This window comes from Melopsittacus undulatus, chromosome 16 (genome assembly GCF_012275295.1).
Source record: "Melopsittacus undulatus isolate bMelUnd1 chromosome 16, bMelUnd1.mat.Z, whole genome shotgun sequence".
Taxonomy (NCBI): domain Eukaryota; kingdom Metazoa; phylum Chordata; class Aves; order Psittaciformes; family Psittaculidae; genus Melopsittacus; species Melopsittacus undulatus.
Window position 1 is genome coordinate 613,427 of NC_047542.1, and position 19,776 is coordinate 633,202.

Sequence of the window (19,776 nt, forward strand, 5' to 3'; positions counted from 1 at the left end):
TTGGTTTTGTCTGTCTTCGTCTAAAACCACATTTGAGGCTGACAAGATGACTTACTCTGACAACACTAAAGCTGAATACATGTCCAGAGTGTTAGAGCATGATACGCAAGACCTGGGGAAAATAAGCAGATTGAAGGTTGCTCAGGGGTCACTGTGCTTGAATGATGTTTAATCTGTGCCAGAAAACGTTGAACTTGCTGGAGCCTTTCCCTGTACTTTTCCCTTCAGTAGAGTGATTGAAACCTTGTTTTGTCAGAATTAACCGGTTCTTTGCTGAGAATTGTCAGTAATGCTCTTCAGAGTGCATTTTTGGTTTTCTCTTTGCAATACTGCGAGGCCAGAGGAGGCCATGGAGCTGCTGCGAGGGCTGGAGCAGCTCTGCTCTGCAGCCAGGCTGAGAGAGCTGGGCTGGGGCAGCCTGGACAAGAGAAGGCTCCTGAAGGGGATACCTTAGAGCAGCTCCCAGTGCTCACATGCTCTGTGCAAGTCTCCTGTTTCCTTACACACCCCACATACATTAGAGCCCAGATTAGGCTCTCCTTGCACTCTTCTGGTGCTGCTTTTCCCATTCTTCCACTCCTCTTGTTTTTATCCACTTTCCAGTTCATTGTCTTTACTGCATGCCTCCAGCCTCATGTCACTTGGTCAGTCTTCCCATTTTACATCCAGATCAGAGAGATTTCTGCCCTGCTGACTGGCCAGCACTGTGGCAAGAATCATGGAGCAGCTCCTTGCTTTTTGTTCTGGTACCAAGCAGGAAGTGTGATTAGTAATCACTAATTCATCAATAATAATGCTCATTCTGGAATGGTGATTGCCACCATCCCAGTTGTGAGCTTGAACATACTGAAGCGTTCGCTTGGGTTGCAAATCCCCACAGACTCTCCTGGTTCTATGTGAGCAGTTAGTTGTTTTCTTCCTCCAGTGTTTGTATCTTGGCTGATAGTAAGATTTTCATGGGAGCCAGAAAAGGCCCTGCCTGAATTCCCTCTTCCAAGCTCTGTGGTGCTGGAGTTTAGCAAAGGAAAAGGTAAAGGCCGTATTGGAAAAAGAAGCAGATACATCTTGATCTAATTCTCAGAAGTGGATGTACTCTTTTGGCTGAAATTTAGGAGCACCAGCATGGGAAAGCAGCCCAGAGGCTCTGGCTGAGGTTTAGGCAACTGCAAGCAGTCTGGTAATGGGATGGGTCAGGCAACCTTCATGTGTTTGCTACCAGCCCCGCCTTTCTCCTTGTGATGCAGCCTGCTTGGATGCGCTGTGGAAAGTTGGAAGAGCAGACAAAGTTTTATTGTGGAATAAATGTTCAAGGGCACAGGGACTTGAGCTGGAAAAAGCCTCTGGGAAGCAGCTTTAGGAGAGTTTTGTGCGGGATTCCAATGGGGAGGGTATGGGAAGGAAAGAGCCTTTGTTCAGTGTGGGGGGACCTGAGCTCAAACCAGAGGTGGAGGAAAAAGTCTGGCCACAGTCTGGTCTCTGCTGTGCAGAAAGGAAAACCTGCAGGAGTCTGAAGGGTTGAGCTGGAACCAGACTGAGCAGGGTGAGATGCCTGGCGTTAGGAGAAACCTTCCTGTTCTCAAGGCACTGACTGAAATACCAGTGAGAATTCAGTCGTGGGGCCAGGGAATGAATGCCGCATCCCTGGAATCTGTGCTGCCCCATCCCTGGCAGTGTTCAAGGCCAGGTTGGATGGGGCTTGGAGCAGCTGCTCCAGTGGAAGGGGTCCCTGCCCATTTCAGGGGGTTGGAACTAGATGAGCTTTAAGATCCCTTCCAATTCCAATGGTTCTATGACTTTGGGATGTTCTGTTTCTCTCACCTGTTTTGCTTTTAGTAGCGTTTTATCTTCCAGTCACTCCCCATTGTGATCACAGTGCTCATCTTTTTGACAAGATGGATTTGACCAACAGCTAGAAAGATCAGTCAGGGCTTTAGCCTTTTGTGCCACTGCCAGCCTATGTGTTTGGGACCCGAGGGGTCCTGGGGACCCCCTCAAGGCCACACTTCTGTTGCCCTCACTCCCTGTGGCCGCGGGCTGAGGACGTTCCCCTGGGCTGTCTTTTTAAGCTCAAGAAGGCTCTGAGCCCTCCACTTTCTGGGCTGCCGTTGCCTAATAAGGTAAGGTATGTCCTCAGGGCCCACGCTGTTTTGCTGTGATACAGGGAAAGTTGACTACTAAACGGGAGCAAAATAGGTGAATGTCTTTGCTGGCTGATAAGAAAATACAACCTTTTAATCCAGACAGCCCTTATGGTGCTGTTCCTCCTGTACCTGCTTGCTGCAGACCAGGGTCCTTCCTGGGCTGTAAGGGAACAGGTATTTTCCCTGGGTTTTACTCTTGGATCCTTAGTTCCAGCACAGACAGGGGTGAGGATGGGGGGGGGAAGCCATCTGGCCCACAGCCAGGTCATGTAGATGGGACTGTGCATCACTGGCATGAGTACAGCTAACTTATGGAGCATTGAATTAGGTGCAGCATCAGGCTGGGAGAGATGGGCTACGGTTAGTCCTGGTGATAAACAAAATGCTCTAGTGGGCACACATTGTGTATGCTGTGGGGAAAGGAGATCTTTAATACCTGTATAACAGTGAGCAATGTAACATAGCAGAAAAGTGCTGCAGGAGCTGCCATGGAGCTTTAAACATGAACAGGTTTATCATCTGGGCTGCCCTGGGTATCTTGGGAAGTGAAGGGGGACGACAGTACAGAAACCTGCATTCATTCCACAGATATCCCTATGGAAAATGTTCACATCTGCACAGAGGATTTGCCTTGTGCCTTCTCCAGCCCAATTTGCTTGCGTTGGTTTCTCTCAACCTCCGTGTTTTGCGAGGGTGTCAGACTTGCTGTCTGCTGTCCCTCTTAAAACAGCATTTCAATCTCCAGTGCGGCTGCTCAGTTCCTATTTACAGCTCTGGGACAGTGCATTGTTTGTGCTTGAAGGCAGCAGTGGACTGCAGGGTGGCAGCTAAATGTGTTCAGGTTAATTCCTCTAATTCACCAAGCTGCTGAATTAAGAGGCTGTAATGTGAAGCAGTGCCCACGATGGGGATGAGTAACACAAAACCAGCTCAAATCCCATCTGTGAGTCCCGGGAAGACGAAGCAAACCAGCGAGTCCTCCAGGAATGATTTACAAGGTCACAGACTCCTAACTATTTAAGGTAACTTTAACTTCTTGTTTAGTCAATTACTCTCCCCACTTCGGTGTGCTCCAGGGTGACTGATCATTCCCAGTTGTCAGCGAGTGGGTTCTGCTGAGGCGCTGGAGCTGGGCTTAGCAGCGCACCCGATACCCACTGGAACCCTTGGCTCTTGCTGGCATTGCTGGGAGGCCTCTGCAGTCACTTCAAATTATCCCATTTCACCCCAGGGCCCTGTCCCTTTGCCGACATGGCAGCTGTCCCGCAGGTGTCCCAGGATCCTTTTGCTTTCTTCCCGGAAGGAACTGGGAGCAGTGTGATGGGCAGGGTGGCAGCAGAATCAGTGCAGCTCCAGTGTAGCTGAATGCAGCATGGCCCACAAGACAGTGCAGGTAACATTCAGTGGCTGTTCTAAATGCACTTCTGAGGAGCAGCCTTGCTCCCTGGAATGTAGCCCAGAGACAGACTAAACCTCACTATTGTTTTATGTCTAATTGTGTTTATAATTTTTGACTTTTTAAAGCTTCAGAGCATATGTTTGTGCTCACACATGTAATGGAGCATCACACTAGTTTCTGTTTGAAACTGTCAAACTCTATCTCATCAGGACAGTCAAGATTATGGAAAGGAAAAACCTCTCTGCATGTAGCAGGTTCTCTGCACCCTGAGGAGCTGATGATTTTACTTTGTTGTCAGTTCTCCAGCAGGCCGCAGGGAGGATGTTTCTCCTGATGGGATTGAAGACACCTTATAGAATCATAGAATCCCAGCCTGGTTTGTGTTGGAAGGGACCTTTTAAAGCTCCTCCAGCTCCAACCCTGCCAGGGGCAGGGACCCCTTCCATGGAGCAGCTGCTCCAAGCCCCTGTGTCCAACCTGGCCTTGAGCACTGCCAGGGATGGGGCAGCCACAGCTTCTCTGGGCACCCTGTGCCAGCGCCTCAGCACCCTCACAGGGAACAGCTTCTGCTTTACACCTAACCTCAACTTTCCCTGTTTCAGTCTGAACCCATCACCCCTTGTCCTCTCACTGCAGTCCCTGATGTAGAGCCCCTCCCCAGCATCCTTGTAGCCCCCTTCAGACACTGGAAGCTGCTCTGAGGTCTCCATGCAGCTTCTCTTCTCCAGGCTAAACAGCCCCAGTGCTCTCCACCTGGCTCCATACAGGAGCTGCTCCATCCCCTGATCACCCTCGTGGCCTCCTCTGGACTCGCACCTCAACAGCATGTTGAGGACACCAGAAAAAAGCCCTCCATGTGTTGGATGTGCTGGATTAAGATCCCTGTGTACAGCAGTAGATGTCTGGGCAGCCCTCTGGGGCATGGCTGTCTGCCTTGGAGAAGGGAGGAATTGTGCAAGGGAAGATGACTTCAGCAGGCACAGCTGGAATGGATCCTACTCAGTCCTTGCCTTCCAGTCCATCTCATCAGGGTGCTGGTGGGTGCTGCTTTGTGGCAGGGCCCCCATGAGGCCAACAGGCCCTGGTGCCTGGCTGTGCCATGCAGAATGGTGCAGTCCTGTGTTTTAAGTAACAAATGATTTCTCTCCCAGTTAGGCTTAGAAGGAGTGAAAAGCAGAGGCTGTATTGCCAAATGGCTAACAAGGAATTGAAGAGTAATCTGAATTTGTTTGGAATACTGAAGTCAAATTCCTTGACAATAAAATATCCTTTAGAAACTAGCACTGTAGGGAAAATTGTGTGTTCCAGCAATGCAAGTTTTGTCCCCCTTGTCTTTAAAAGGTCACTTTTTGTTCTCAGTTTATATCCTCCCACATGCTTCTCTTCAGAAAAAAGCCTCATCTTTGGAAAGTCATTGTTAGGTTTTTGCTCTTGGATATGGAGTTTCCCAATGAGAAATAACTGTTTGGCAGAAGCTCCTTCATTCTTTCGAATGTCAAGATGTAGACTCCTTCAGCAGGAATTTCTCACCAGCTTTGCTTCAGTTCCAATTTCAGCACTTTTCTGTTCCTCATTATAGCAGGTACCCAGCATGTAGCTAATGCTGGGGGGAATCCGAAGCATGGGGGTCCATATATGTAGGCTTATTTTCATTGCTCCTGGATGTCCTCATTGGGAATGAACACAACCTTCTGCTGTTGAAGGATGGCCAGAAATAGGGCTGGAGCATAGCTGGATAGCAATGTGTTGAAGTTATGCATTAGTTTGGCCAGTGGCACTAGAATATTGCTTTGTGTTAGCGGCTGCTTCCACAGACCAGGCAACAGAAGGGGTTTACAGCCGTGGTGTGGCCAGGGCGGGTGGGAGCTATGGATGATCCTATGAATTTAGATAACAAAACTGGGTCAGGACTGTTGTGAGGGCCTCGAGATTTCTATTTCTCTGTGTCATATTTTGGAAAGTCCCTCAGCTTGAAATAGCTGTGTTTCCATCTGGTTCTTGTTTTAGTGCTGGCTTGCTCCCTTACCCTGACATGGCCTGTTAATAGCCCTGCAAGTTTCTGCTGCATCCCTCCTTCCTAACTCGGCGTGTTTTGGTGCTGCTGCGTCCCCTGTAAAGGAGCTGGGTCGGGAAGAAGGAGCTGGTCCCTAAACACCTGCAGAGTGCAAATGCTGAGCAGCTTCCACTGGAAAACACTTTGTTCTAACGCTGCTTTATCCTTAGTGGTAGTTACTGGGTGAAGTCACCTGATTTTTGCTGGGAGCGTTGCTCTACACTGGAATTCTGAGTGCACAGTGAAAAACAGCTCTCTGGATCAATCATGCTGCTTCTTTTGAGCAGAATGTGGTATTGAAACGCGGTATTCCAGCACCAGAGGGACGTGGAGCTGTTGGAGCGAGGCCAGAGGAGGCCATGGGGATGCTGCGAGGGCTGGAGCAGCTCTGCTCTGGAGCCAGGCTGAGAGAGCTGGGCTGGGGCAGCCTGGACAAGAGAAGGGGAGACCTGAGAGCAGCTCCAGTGCCTAAAGGGGCTGCAGGAAAGCTGGAGAGGGGCTTGGGACAAGGGATGTAGGGACAGGCCAAGGGGAATGGCTTGAACCTGCCCAAGAGAGGGGAGACTGAGCTGAGCTCTTAGGCAGAAGCTGTTCCCTGGGAGGGTGCTGAGGCGCTGGCACAGGGTGCCCAGAGAAGCTGTGGCTGCCCCATCCCTGGCAGTGCTCAAGGCCAGGTTGGACACAGGGGCTTGGAGCAGCTGCTCCAGTGGAAGGGGTCCCTGCCTGTGGCAGGGGTTGGGGCTGGAGGAGCTTTAAGGTTCTTTCCAACCCAAAGCAGGCTGGAGTTCTATGATTTTGCCCAGAAACATGGAGTTTTGTCTGGGCAGTCCCAGGGATTTGTGTCCAGGGGCTCTGCAAACGCTCATGGAAGGTGAGTTTTAATTCCTGCCTCTGGGAGCTGTAGAAACATTCCTCAGCCAAGTCAGCAGCAACACAGCTCCAGCACAGACCAGGCTGCTCGTTCTCACTGAGGAATATCCTTAACAGGCAGAAATAGTCAGATCTAAACCATGACTTTGAATACTACAAATATGGGGATGTGAGGATGGGAGCGCTTCAAAGGAAGGGCCCTGTTTTGTGCTTGGACAGTGGAAACATGGTACAAAATGGTACAAAACTGCAGGAGGAAACCCATAAATGAGACACCTTTGTTGGAATGATGAAACCCATATTGCTGTCCTTCTGCTGTCTCTCTCCTGGCTAATATGGATACTAATTCTCATGCCACCCCTTCTCTTTGAAATGAGTTCCTGCCTGCCCAGATGCGTTCTGTCAATCTGGGAGGCATCTGCACTGGGTGACTAATTAACTTTTAATTAGTAGGGAATCAAAAGCTCAGGTTTTGCTTTGCTCTGTGGCTCGAGCTGCGAGTTCCGGACTGAAACGTTGGGTTTGGAGCTTTCCCCACCCCTCCTCAGCAGAAACGTGACTGTGGGGCAATGCAGCAACCCTTCATTTGGGACTGGAGCACAACCCTGCAATTTAGAGCTGCTTAACTCCACCTTGGTGACTAAGCTGGGCTTTGTCAGCCACCAAACTGCAGTTGGGCTGCTCCAGTCTGCTGGTGGCCACATGGCTTAACCCAGTTTCACTTCCTCGGACTGCTTTGACAACCCTGAAGCTGAGACTCACCCTTGGGTGCAGGTCCTATTGATGTGCATTTAAAATGTCTGAATTACCTTGTAGCTGTACAGGCTCCAGCCTGCAGGAGAGGTGGAGGATGGGGGTGATGAGTGCAACAGATGGAGGTTGGAAAGATCAAGGTCCTGCCACTGTCTCCCTGAGCAGCAGGGTGCCTGTCACTACCTTCTTGTGTGTCTGGACTTCATTTCCATACCTTCAGAAGGGAATGCAGAAATATTGCCAGGCAGAATGAGACCTCTCCAAACTCCTTTTCCCACCTCCTGCAGTCAGTGAAGGAGGAGGCATCCAACAGAAACCTGACCTCAAAGGGACTTTCTTAGGGAAGGACAATCCCACAGCCCTCATGGTCACACTGTGGTGCTGCATTGCCCCTGGATGGTTATGGTGCTGTCATTCCATGTGTAGCTGTCATTCCAAGCACCCTTCCCTAACTGTGTGTCAGTGGCATTACACGGTTGCCCCCCCAAAAAGGGGCAGTATTTCAGATCAACGCAGAGGTGTAAATGTAGTAATACTCTTACCATGTTTTAATGGAGATATTCCCCTGCACTTGCTGGGAAGTGCTGGGTGATGAAGGAGCCTGTGGAGCTGGAGCAGATGGGGTTGCTCCAGGCACCCAGTGCCATGGTCTGTGGCTGGTTCAGGTGGTATGAGTGAGCCCATTCTTTGGTACTGGTTTGTTAGCACTGCTGTACTGGAACAGGTCCTGTGCAGATACCTGGGCTGGTGCCTTTACAGATTTGCAGCCTTACAGTTACCAGACTGTCTTTAGTGTGTGAGAGCTGTTAAACCACTGTGTGCTGGAGGGTGTAATCAAAGAGCATCCTGTGTGCTTGTTTAGGTGGTACAGGAGGGACACACATGCTTGGCAGTGCAGAGCCTCACCATCGGAGCCTAGTGAGCTCTGGCTTTAGCTTGCACAGCACAACTCTGCCAAGAGCTAGCTGGAAGTTTGCTGGGAGAAGCTCGGACTCTCCCCACCCTTGTTCCATCCCTCCGATTCCTCTCTCCTCCTCAATCCCAAGCACCCCTTTCGATGTGTGTAAAAGGTCCACGTCGCTTCTTGCAGCTCGAAGCAGCCCCCTGAGTGACCACCAGCAACCCTGTTGTGCTGCCTGAGCCTGGCTCTAACTGCTCCATGGCCTTTAAGGAGCAAAGGCATTCCTCCTTTGTCCTAGCCACAAGGCAGGGGCTGGGGTTCAGTTGGGTCCCCCCTGCCCTCCAGGCCACGGGTGCTTTCAGTTCTTTTCTTTCCCCCCTTTCCTTTCCTTTCTTCCCTGCAAGTGGCAGCCTCAATCCCAAGCTGAAAGTGAATCGCTGCTGCTGGCTGCCCTCCAGCATTCCTGGCGGAGCGAGTCAGGATCTGGAATGTCAGAAGGCAGCGGCAGGGAGGGATGGGAGAAGCCTGCGCGTGGGTAACGGCGCCCAGGAGGAGGAGGAGGAGGAGAAGGAGGACGGAACAAAACACAACTTCATCTGGAACGGCCCCTTTCCCAACCAGCGCTTGTTCCTGATTTATGCCGTGGTGTTTCACTTGGCCTCGGCTCGGCGCGGTGACGGCAGAGCCCTCTCGGCAGCGCCCGCCTCAAACCGGGGGTAGTTTTCTTCTTCTTCTTCAGTTTCTTCTTGGCCAAAGCATCGTGTCTGGGTAAACGCAGCAGTTTTCCAGCTCCTCTCCTGAACCAGGAGCGTTTCCTCCTGTGGCTCTGGGGGAAGATCCCTCAGTCCTGTGGCAGAGGAATTGTCCTTCTGTGGCTGAGTTGGGATGGGTCCCGGCCGGTGAGGCTGGCACGGAGCAGCGAGTCCTTCACACCTTCTCCTCTTCTTCTTGGACAAGAAACATCGTGGAGCCTCAGCTCTCCCTCCAGCAGATGAATGCCTAAAATTCCACCCCCTGAACAGCAGGGTTTAATTACCAGAGCTGTGAATAGTTTAATTAGCTTGTTCTGACCTTGGAAAGAAGGACCCAGCGCTATAGAGCGACAAGAGAGCAAGACTTGGGTTGCTTCTCAGACACCCAGCCCGCAAGGCCATGTCGTCCCTGTACACCAGGAGTAAAGAATATACTCGCAGCAGGAAGGCTCAGTCAGATTCTCCCCCCTCCTCTCCTTCCCCGATTGCAAAGACACTCAAAGTAAGCAGCTTTTTCCTTTCTGTGTTACATGGGGACCTGCTCAGCACGTGCTCTGGGCAGAGGCTGGTGGTGGTGGTTTGTTGTCTTACCCCTGGAGACCTGTGTCTGTGTTTGCTTTGGAAAGAGGATGGTTGAAGTGAGACTTGGGAAGGTGCCTCTGCAGCAACAGGTTTTAAGGAAGCTGCCGGAGCCCTGGCGCTGGGATTATTTGCATGGCTGGCTGTTGGGATGGGAGTTTCCCCCTGGCCTCGCTCTCCTGGTAGGCTCTTCATCAGGGACTGTAGAGAAGAGTGAGGACAGGAGGGAATGGCTTGAACCTGCCCAAGAGAGGGGAGACTGAGCTGAGCTCTTAGGCAGAAGCTGTTCCCTGTGAGGGTGCTGAGGCTCTGGCACAGGGTGCCCAGAGAAGCTGTGGCTGCCCCATCCCTGGCAGTGTTCAAGGCCAGGTTGGACACAGGGGCTTGGAGCAGCTGCTCCAGTGGAAGGGGTCCCTGCCCGTGGCAGGGGCTGGATGAGCTTTAAGGTCCCTTCCAACACAAACCAGGCTGGGATTTTGGGCTTCCATTGCTGGACAAAATCCTCACTGATAAAAATGAGGCAAAACCTGACCAGCTTGTTAAACTGGGCTCTGATGGTGCTGCTGAGCCAAGGGTTGCGATCCAGCTTTCACCCTTAGGGCTGGGCTGACCTGTGTCAGTGTTTAATAATTGCAACCACAAAAAGGAAGAGAACCATCTGCAGCAGGAGATGGGTCGAGGTCATTCACTGGTCCCCCCAGAGCAGAGCTGCTGTCCCCATCACCAAAGTTTGGGGAACCCTCTGTAACCATGTTGCTGACAGCTCTGGAGTCATGAAGAGGCCACCACGAAACCCCCAGGTCTTCATCTCTATATGGGCAGCCCCTTTGCCATCAAGAAATGGTACCATGCCAGAGTCCAAGCCTGGGGGAGTTAGTTTTAAACAGGCAGGCTAATTTTAGATGTAAGCATTAAGTTAATCTGAACACTGGTGTTTGCTCAAAGGCGATAGGCATTGTCTGCTCCTTTTGAGGTGACAGATCTTGGTCTGGAAGAGCCATATGTGAGAAGGGGTTTAACCACTGCAGTGGTGTTGATGGAGGCAGTAGCTGGCCTCAGGGCTCTGCTGGCTGCTCCCGGGTTGTTCACTGTGTAACCCAGTCTCTGCTTGCTTCCCATCTGCAGCCAGGGTGTCTCTGGGGAGGCTTTAGATAATCTAAAACCATCCCCTGTGTGCTTAGATAGACTCTCTCCATCAGTCTTTACAGCTGTGCTCACCACCACACTGTTGATAACCAGCCTACTAGCAGGTGGGGAGCCTCTCTGATGTGCTCTTACTCATACAGCTGAAAATGCTTTTATTTCTTTCAAAGGCCCAGGTTTTTAAGATCAGTCCTGTTCATTGTACACAGACTGACTCATTTCCCCCCCCTCCTCGTTCTACCCCCATGAACAAGTGGCAAACATCTCGCACAAGCCATGACTGCTTCAGTGCAGGCTTGCAGGAGGTGCTGGTTTCCTCCATCCATAGCCATGGTGGTTCTTCCATGTGGGAGAAGCCAGACCAGGAGTGCAGCAGCATCAACCCACAAGTCAGTATAGGAAACAGTCCTGGTGCTATCTGGGTTATGGAAACAGCCCATGCCTTAAAAGGCTAATTAGGGAAGGATTTACTTCAGGCTAAACAGAAAGTATCTGAGTTAACTCTTTCTCCAAGGCAATGTAATTCTGTCATGAGCAAGAGAAATAACAGGATTCATCCCATCTTTATATCACCCTCCCCCATGCCCACAGTAACAGAGCCCTTGCCACAGGGTGCCACAGCCTTCAGAGGACAGGTAGGAATGTGAAATCTTGGAATCTTTTATCCTTCCATCCAGTCAAGATTGATACCAGCAGACCTGTGGGCTCTAAACGTTCCCAGCTGAGCAGGGGTGCGAAAACAAAGGAGCAGGCAGGGGGGCCCCAGCACAAGAGGGTCATAATTCCTTAGGCCCATATCCAAGGCTCCACTACAAGGCTTTTTCCCTCTGCTCTTAGCTCGCTCCCTCCTTTATCCACCCTCAGTGTTTTCAACTGAGCTTTCCAGCTGAGTATTTGTCAGTAAGGGCTCAGCAATGCAGTTCTGAGTGTGTTCTGTCATCTGCACTGATTGATTTTATTCTGCCTTTTGTTGGAGCATCTGAAGGAGCCACTCAAGGTGGAACAGGGAGGCAGGAGCATCACCTTCCATGCACCATGTGTTTGCACCAAGTCACTTGATGGCCGTACTGGGCTGTCAAAAGCAGCAATTCCCAATTGTCTTTTCTGTTCATGGGCCTCCACCTCGAGCTCACAGCCGCCCCAGGCTGTGGTTACCACAGACAGATGGAGCTGATCTGGGTGTGGGTTTCGATGTGGACACAAACATCTGGAGCCCAAAGCAAATCTTCAAGGAATAAAGTTAATGGACAAAGATGTGAGCTGCCTGAGCTGCAGGTGCTTGGCAAACCAGCGTGGCTTGTGTATTACGTGACAGGACAGGTTGGACACAGGGGCTTGGAGCAGCTGCTCCAGTGGAAGGGGTCCCTGCCCGTGGCAGGGGTTGGAGCTGGAGGAGCTTTGAGGTCCTTTCCAACCCAAACCAGGCTGTGGGTCTAGCATTAATATATAAAAAATGGTATAAAATCTTCAAGGTAATGTGACCAAACCACTTTTAATCAGTGAGAGATGTCCTGGTGTGCTGAGAGGTTGGTAGAAATGCCTGATAGATCACAGCCTTCATGGAGTTTGGAATAGAAGTAGGCTTGATTGTCAGTTTTCACTCCATGAGGGCTTTTGCAACAGGTTTCCCATGTTCCTGGTGACAGGTTTGTTCTCCTGTTGGGTAGACCTGTAAAAGTCCTTTGCCTTGCCATGCTGCCACTGCAAATGCATTGAAGGATAAGGAGTGGTGCAAGAGCATTTCTCTGGGACACTTTATCTTCCTGGGATTCCATTTTATGGCTTGGACTTGTTCTAGTTGTGATAAAGATGATGCTGCATAAATCGAAACAGGGTCAAATCAGTTGTCTCGTGACATTCTCTATCTGATTTCTGCCTTGCTGGTGACAGGGTTTGTGGAAATGATCACCTCCTCTGCTGTAAGCCAGCAAAAAATAGGGGATGTGAAACTTGCACTTGAAGGCAGTTAACCTCTCCAGCACCCTGATCTGTTTAGCACTGGCCATTTCTCAAGCATCGTGTTCTTGAGATGGGAATCAGTGTGAAATCCTTCTGGGTGCTGTTTGCTCCCTGGGTTTGAGTTCTCTTCTGTGAATGTCCATATCTGGAAGCGTATTCTCCGGGCACCACCCGTGAGCTGTTCCCTGCTGTGACTCAGTAACCGGACGATGCTCCTGGCTCTGGCTGCATCTGGATGTATAAATAAAAGGGGTCAGGAGCCATGCTGTGCCCTGGGGGTAAGTGGCTGTGTCCCTGTGGCTAAACTTTCTTCTCTAGCTCTCCTCCCTTCCCAGGAACAGAGTGAGCTGATCCCGGCCAAAGCCAGGGCAGGGAGCCTGTTAACTATTGAAGGTTCTGCATGCTTGTGGATGATGATGCAGAAAGAAGCACACAACATAACACTGCAGCCTCTTTAAAACCCCCACTTTGACCCTCTACTGCCCTTGGGTGCCCTTGGAGAAGCTGATTAACCAGCCAGAGAGCACTCCCATAGCCTCATGGAATGGTTTGGGTTGGAAAGGGCCTTCAAAGGCCATCTAGTCCAACCCCCTGCAATGAGCAGGGACATCTTCAAGTAGATCAGGTTGCCCAGAACCACATCCAGCCTGGCCTGCGGTGTCTCCAAGGAATCACTGGTGATCACTCAGCTTTTGAAACCATTGCTCCTGGCAGGGCAGGAAGAGCAGAAGGTCAGAGGACAGCTTGAGGTTGGACCATACCAGGGAATCAGCCTGAACTGTAAGATGTCTTTAATTTGGGTCAGCTCATGGGCCAGCCACAACCCCAAGCACGCTGGCACAGCTGAGACAGGGAGGTGCTGTGGGATGAAAATGAGTGGCCACAGGAAGCAATGGGGAGAGTAGATGGGAACTGCAGGCAGCAAAGCACTTCAGAGTGCCAGAGACCAATGTTCACTTCCATTGCAGGAGCCCCTTATAGTTCTGTGTTTCATAAAAGGAACACAAACCTGTAGGAAAAGGGTCTGGGAGAGACAGAGGGCTCAGTGCATCCACTCCCCAGGGCACCAGCAGCTATCCCTGCACTATTCCTGACCCATGGATCTTGTGCTTGCAGAATTCCACCACTGGACATGGTGGCTCATGGTGGTCAAATAAATCATGGGGAAGTGCCAGGCTGTCGATGGGCTTGGGGTGGTTTTGGAGGAGAGGGGTTTGGTTGGTTGGGTTTTTCTTACAATGACTTATAAATTCTATTAATGACCTGAAAGTGCTGAGGTTACTCCTGGAGTTCAATAGAAGAAAGATCTTTGGAGCAGAAGTCCTCAAGTAGGTGAGAGTAGCTCCAAGTTCATATCAGTGACTGGCAGCTGGTCTGGAGCTGGTTTAGACTGAAACAGATGAGGGGTGGGGAGAGAGACAATGAAAACTGGCTTAATGCTAAGAGCACAGGATGCTCGGTGTGCCACAAACAGGGCAGCACATCCAGACCAGCCCCTATCACTCTTCCTGCGAGCGCTGCCTATGGCCATGGTGGCTGTCGTGGGATGCTGTGTGGTTGCAGGAAGGGGTGACAGGTTTTGGAACGTGCTTCACACACAGCAGGTTGGCTTCAAGCCCTTTAAATCCTGGTTGGTGGCCAAGTAGGTATTTAAATACCCTATGATAAACCTGAAAACAGTGTGCCAGAGGAAGGCGCCGCTGCCTGCACACCTGTGGCTTTCCATGCTGAAGGAATTGGGGAGGAGAAATCTTCCCTTCTCATGTCACTTGGCTGTTGGGCTTTTGTTCCCTTGTGTCCGGAGGGTTTTGTCTCAGCTCTGGGCACTTTGCAAAATGAGGTTTTTTACCAGTGAAATTTGTTCCCTTAGAAAAGAAGGAAAACAAAACTAACTCAGAGCAACAGCCCCGGGTTTGGGAACTGTGGCCTTCACTACATCAAAACCCCATCCAGCTCCATGTTTACAGGGGAGGTTTGTTCCCAAGTGACAGCAGTGACAAACTGCGGCTCCTGCAAAAGCCAATGGGCCCCAAGGGAGGTGCGGGGAGCCGAGGGACAGCAGTGACAACAACTGGGGGACAGCTGCAAACGTGGGGTGGCTTTGGGGTGGCAGGAGATGCGTGTCTATGTGCTTGTTTCTGATTAAACACGTGCTAGCTGTACTGAAAGCCATGGGTCCTGCTGCAGGCAGCTGCCAAAGCCACTATTCCATCTTGGAGGACCTTTTAATACTATGCTTCAGTAACAGCAGCGGTTATTAAGCAAAGTTTATTGATTTATAGCTTGTGAAAACGTCTTTTGCCTCAGGCTTTGGGGAGCTGGGGGCTCTGTGGAGGTGGTTTGGCTGCACTGGATTATTAATCATCTCCTATTTTGTAATCCCTGCATTTGCACAAGAGCAGCTCAAGTTGGAGGGCAGCGCTATCCATCACGGCAACCAGAGCCTTCAGGATGCTGTGGCAAACTGTGGCTCTCAGGTCGGCAGAGCAGCATTCCCAGGAGGAAATGGCCTTGGAATAACTGTCAAAGGCAGAGTTTAACCTTCTCATTACTCTGCACCCACTGGAAAACCAGACTTGACCCCAATCATATCTGGCTTGAAAGACAAATGTGGCTTGAGGGGACCATTGCTCTGAGTTGTACCCAATGAGGATGGCTCTGAGGTGGACCAGGCAGCCCTCCTCATTGCTCTTTCCCCTTCCAGCTTTCCTAACGGAACACTCCTGCCGGCAGCAGTGCTACACACAGGGAAGTTGTCCTTTGTACGGCTGCCATGCATATCAGCCCTGCCAAACACAGGAATCTGGGAGGTGCAAGAGCTGCAGTGCTACAGAACGTGGTGGCTTTTGCATAATAAAGGCAAAACCAGCCCCCAAAAGCAGCTGGCTTTGCTTTACCTTTAATTTCTAACCCAAACAGGACTCATAGGAGGGTATTTGCCAGTGCAGGAATAAAACAAGGCAGGTTCCTAAACTCTCCCCTCTTGATTAAGAGAAGGGAGGATCCAGGCTGGAGCAGCTCCAGGATCTTGGGAAGTGGTGGTTATTTAATCCTAAGTGTTGGTTGGGGTCAGTGAGACACAACACACCAAAATACATTCCTTGACAGCTATCTCAAAATAGTGCAGGTTTCCCTGTGCTTGCCCAGTTGGAGATAAAGGAGGAGAAAATGGGCCCAAAGAAGCATTTTTCTTCTTCTTTTTTCTTGTAAATAGACTTTTTCAGCCTTTGCTGGGTCAGGTCTCACCGCAGAGGAACACACTTGGAAGCAATTGGGCCAATTCCTGCCTTGGCAAGAGCTGTGGCCGAGCCTCCTTCTGGCACTGCGTGCGGTTTATCTCAGCCTTCCACAAGGAACTTGGTTTTAATTGCACTTCACTTCATTCCTGACAGCTGGGAGCATTTCTGGGGGTTTAAGGGAAGGGTTCTGCCCTCCATGATCCAAGAACATATCTGAAATCAATCCAGTGCTGTTCCTGGCGCTGTGCAGCATTCCGGCGTTCTGGGCGAGTAAAGCCGTGCCTTTACCTTGGATGGACCAACATCAGCACAGTGAGAGCTGGGGGTTCAGAAGGAAGCAGGGAGCATCAGTCTGCTCTAGGGAGACTGCCCTGCAGCCCTGATCCAGCTCTGGGGCAGCAGCACCAGAGGGACCTGGAGCTGTTGGAGTGAGGCCAGAGGAGGCCATGGGGATGCTGCGAGGGCTGGAGCAGCTATGCTCTAGAGCCAGGCTGAGAGAGCTGGGCTGGGGCAGCCTGGACAAGAGAAGGGGAGACCTGAGAGCAGCTCCAGTGCCTAAAGGGGCTGCAGGGAACCTGGAGAGGGGCTTGGGACAAGGGCCTGTAGGGACAGGCCAAGGGGAATGGCTTGAACCTGCCCAAGAGAGGGGAGACTGAGCTGAGCTCTTAGGCAGAAGCTGTTCCCTGGGAGGGTGCTGAGGCGCTGGCACAGGGTGCCCAGAGAAGCTGTGGCTGCCCCATCCCTGGCAGTGCTCAAGGCCAGGTTGGACACAGGGGCTTGGAGCAGCTGCTCCAGTGGAAGGGGTCCCTGCCCATGGCAGGGGTTGGGGCTGGAGGAGCTTTAAGGTCCCTTCAGCCAAAACCAGTCTGTGGGTCTGTGATGGTCTCTGCACTTTTCCTCAGGTCCCATCTCAGATGTCCTGTTTTTTCCCAGGCCACCTGGTTGAATCCCCCCCTGACCCTATCCAGAAGGGCTGGTAAAACTCCTTGAAACCCCTTTGATGTTCTACCTGAATGGGATGGCGCTACCCTCGTGCTGCCCACCATGGGATGGATGGAAGGGAAGATGCTGTGACCTCTTGGGTCACACTTGGAAGCACTTTGTGCTCTTGAGTTTTCCTATAAGAGTCACCCCTTGGGTGTCTCAGTGCTCTGGAGCCTGCGTGCCGGGGGCTCCGGGCCAGTTCCTGAACCAGGACAGCCGCTTCCAGCACCGTGCTTCTCCCTGGGGCCCTCCTGCCCCCAGCCCCACAGTGCTGTGACCCTGTTTGGATCATAGGAGGGATCATTTCCCAACCTGTGAATGTTTCTCATCAGGCTCCATCCCCAGGGCAAAACTGGCAGCACTGTTCCGGGCTCTTCTCCTTCCTTGTGCAGCTTCTGCTGTGCCTCTCCCTGCCCCAGTGAGGCTTTTTTTCCTTGGGGAAGTACTTGCACATGGAGAGTAAGTACCATTTGTGACTTCCTGATACTCCACACAAATGGAAAGCTCCATGCGTTGTGGTCCATTAACCCCTCTCACCCCCATCATGCACAGAGCAGTGATCAAAGTCAGGAGGTATGATTTGATTTGAAGAAGGACACAATAGCGTGGGTTTGGTTCAAAGGGATGGGTTTCGGTTCTGGATGCTATGGGAACTATGCTATATGGGAACAATGATCCGTGGTTTTTGGGGTTGCAAAAGAAAAGAAATCTTGAAATGCTTCAGTGAAGCAGTTGAAAGGATTCAGGCAGGATCCGTGATTCCCAGCTTGAGCATGGGAATTAATGCTGTGAGCTTGTGGTGAGGGAGGTGCTAGTATCAGAGGTAGGAAATTGCTGCTGCTTTGTTGAATTGAACCTTTCATTCTCCTCATTAATTCCCTTTTTCTTTTTTTTCCTCCTTCAGCATGAAAGACTTTCCAGGTGAGAATTCATTGATTTTTTAGTATTTTGTATTGAATATTCATGAACAGCATGTTTTGGGGTGGTCTGGGGGATTCCCTGTGCTTCAGATCAGCAGCGTAAGCTGAAGCTGGTACTGGCTATTTGCTCTTTACCTTGGCTCAACTGTTGGGCCAGGTTGCTTCTGTCCCTTGCTCCCCAAATTGTTTAACAGCTACTCTGCAGAGAAGAAACCATCTGTGCCCTATCAGAAATGGAGCCCATTCCCACCATGAAGATGCGAGGTCCATGGGAAATTGTGGATGCACCCACAGAAGCTGCGGCTGCCCCATCCCTGGCAGTGCTCAAGGCCAGGTTGGACACAGGGGCTTGGAGCAGCTGCTCCAGCGGAAGGTGTCTCTGCCCATGGCAGGGGTTGGAGCTGGAGGAGCTTTAAGCTCCCTTCCAACCCAAACCATCCCATGTCTCTATGAAATCACTGCCCTTCGGAGGTTTGGGCTGATACCCACTGGATTTGCCCCAGTTCCTGAAGCAGTGGTGGCTGTGCTGCAGGGTGAAGGGTGCTCCATTGGGTCTGCCCTAACCTCAAGTCCCAACCAGCAGGGCTCACATTGGCTGTCCCATAGTAAAGCAGCTCCATGGTGCTACCTCTTCCTCATGTTTCAGGTTGGAAGCAGCTACAAACCCAAGCAGCAGCGAGTCCTACAGCGACCGTGCCTCCAGCCGCTCCAGCGCCTATAGCCGGAGGGAGAACCGGTTGGCTGCCCTCAGCAGCAGAGCAGAAGAGGAGAGTAACAGGGACTACAAAAGAGTAGGATGTTTTACCTGTATTCTTGTCTCTGCTGCCTGTTGCTTGCAGAAATGTGCACTGGGAGGCTTTGGAAAGATAAAGTTTATTCTCACTGTCTGTTACCATTGCTTTTGGAAGTCACACCAGCCTTCTTCAAATGCATCCGCCCTTCAGGGAGGTTGAAAATGAACACAGGATGCGAGGACATCATGGAAGTCGGATGTCTGAGGAGCAGGGGATTGAGGCTGGGGAAATGCTGGGAGGGATTTGAAAGGAGTAAGGAGAGATCCTGGTGAGCACAGCAGCGTGATTTACACGTGCACATCCCCACAATTACTTGCTGCTGTAGCATCCCAGAGTTATTTTTTCTATAACCTCTGAACCTTTCAACACAATCCTTGAAAGGGATGTGCCCTGCCACCCACAGCCTCAGGGCAGGGAATACGCCAGGAGTAAATGGATGAAGATGACCAGGCTGCCCAGAGAAGCTGTGACTGCCCCATCCCTGGCAGTGTTCAAGGCCAGGTTGGACACAGGGGCTTGGAGCAAGCTGCTCCAGTGGAAGGTGTCCCTACCCATAGCAGGGGGTTGGGAGTGGATGAGCTTTAAGCTCCTTTCCAACCCAAACCAGCCTGGGATGCTGTGATTCATTCTGTGTTTCTCTGACCTGAATTATGAAATGACTGATGCTGAAAAGCTTCCCCCATAGGCAGCACTCCCTCTTCTGCATGAGCATGCCTGGTCAGGAGAGGCAGGCAGGATGCCTCGTTTGGGAAGCACAGCAGAACCATAGGTGCACATACATCCAGCATAGACAACTTTGGGCTTTATTATGCTTGGCTGTTTCCCTAAATGAAAACCATCCCTTTTCTTTGCCTCTCGGCTGCTTTTAAGCACCCTGCAAGATGAAACAGCTGTTTTCTTGGTTCGCATGGATTGTGAAAACACGAGTGAAGAATCCAGAGCAGTTCTGTTTGTCCTTTGATTCCCCTGGCATGGGGAGCAAAGCAAACCCAGCTGCTGGCTCTACTCGGAGCTGCCCCAGAGCTGGCTCTGTGCTAACTGAAATCTCTTCTTTCCTATCTCATATCTCAGTTATATGAAAGCGCCCTGTCCGAAAATCAAAAGCTGAAGTCGAAACTGCAGGAAGCCCAGCTTGAGTTGGCCGACATCAAATCCAAGTTGGAGAAAGCAACCCAGGTAAGGCCAAAATGGGCTCCTGGGCTGGAGGAACTGAGCCCCAGCCCATAACAAGCCAACACTTGCTCCAGTGTGAGACAGGATTTAGATCTTGGGAGGGAAGATGCTACAGA

The 19,776-nt window shown here is 51.2% G+C and overlaps 1 protein-coding gene across 6 annotated transcripts in view; it reads left to right on the forward strand.

The window, feature by feature from the left end:
* PPP1R12B (protein phosphatase 1 regulatory subunit 12B) overlaps window positions 1-19,776 on the forward strand; it is a 100,620-nt gene that overhangs the window by 67,927 nt on the left and 12,917 nt on the right. For 5 of the 6 annotated variants that reach the window (XM_034069962.1, XM_034069959.1, XM_034069957.1 and 2 more), the window contains 3 exons: window positions 17,678-17,694; window positions 18,340-18,484; window positions 19,559-19,663. In XM_034069962.1, the coding sequence (XP_033925853.1) occupies window positions 17,678-17,694; window positions 18,340-18,484; window positions 19,559-19,663 (267 nt within the window). Of the gene's footprint in view, window positions 1-8,721; window positions 9,372-17,677; window positions 17,695-18,339; window positions 18,485-19,558; window positions 19,664-19,776 lie in introns of those variants that run through there. The other variant, XM_005140798.3, reaches the window with a different exon arrangement.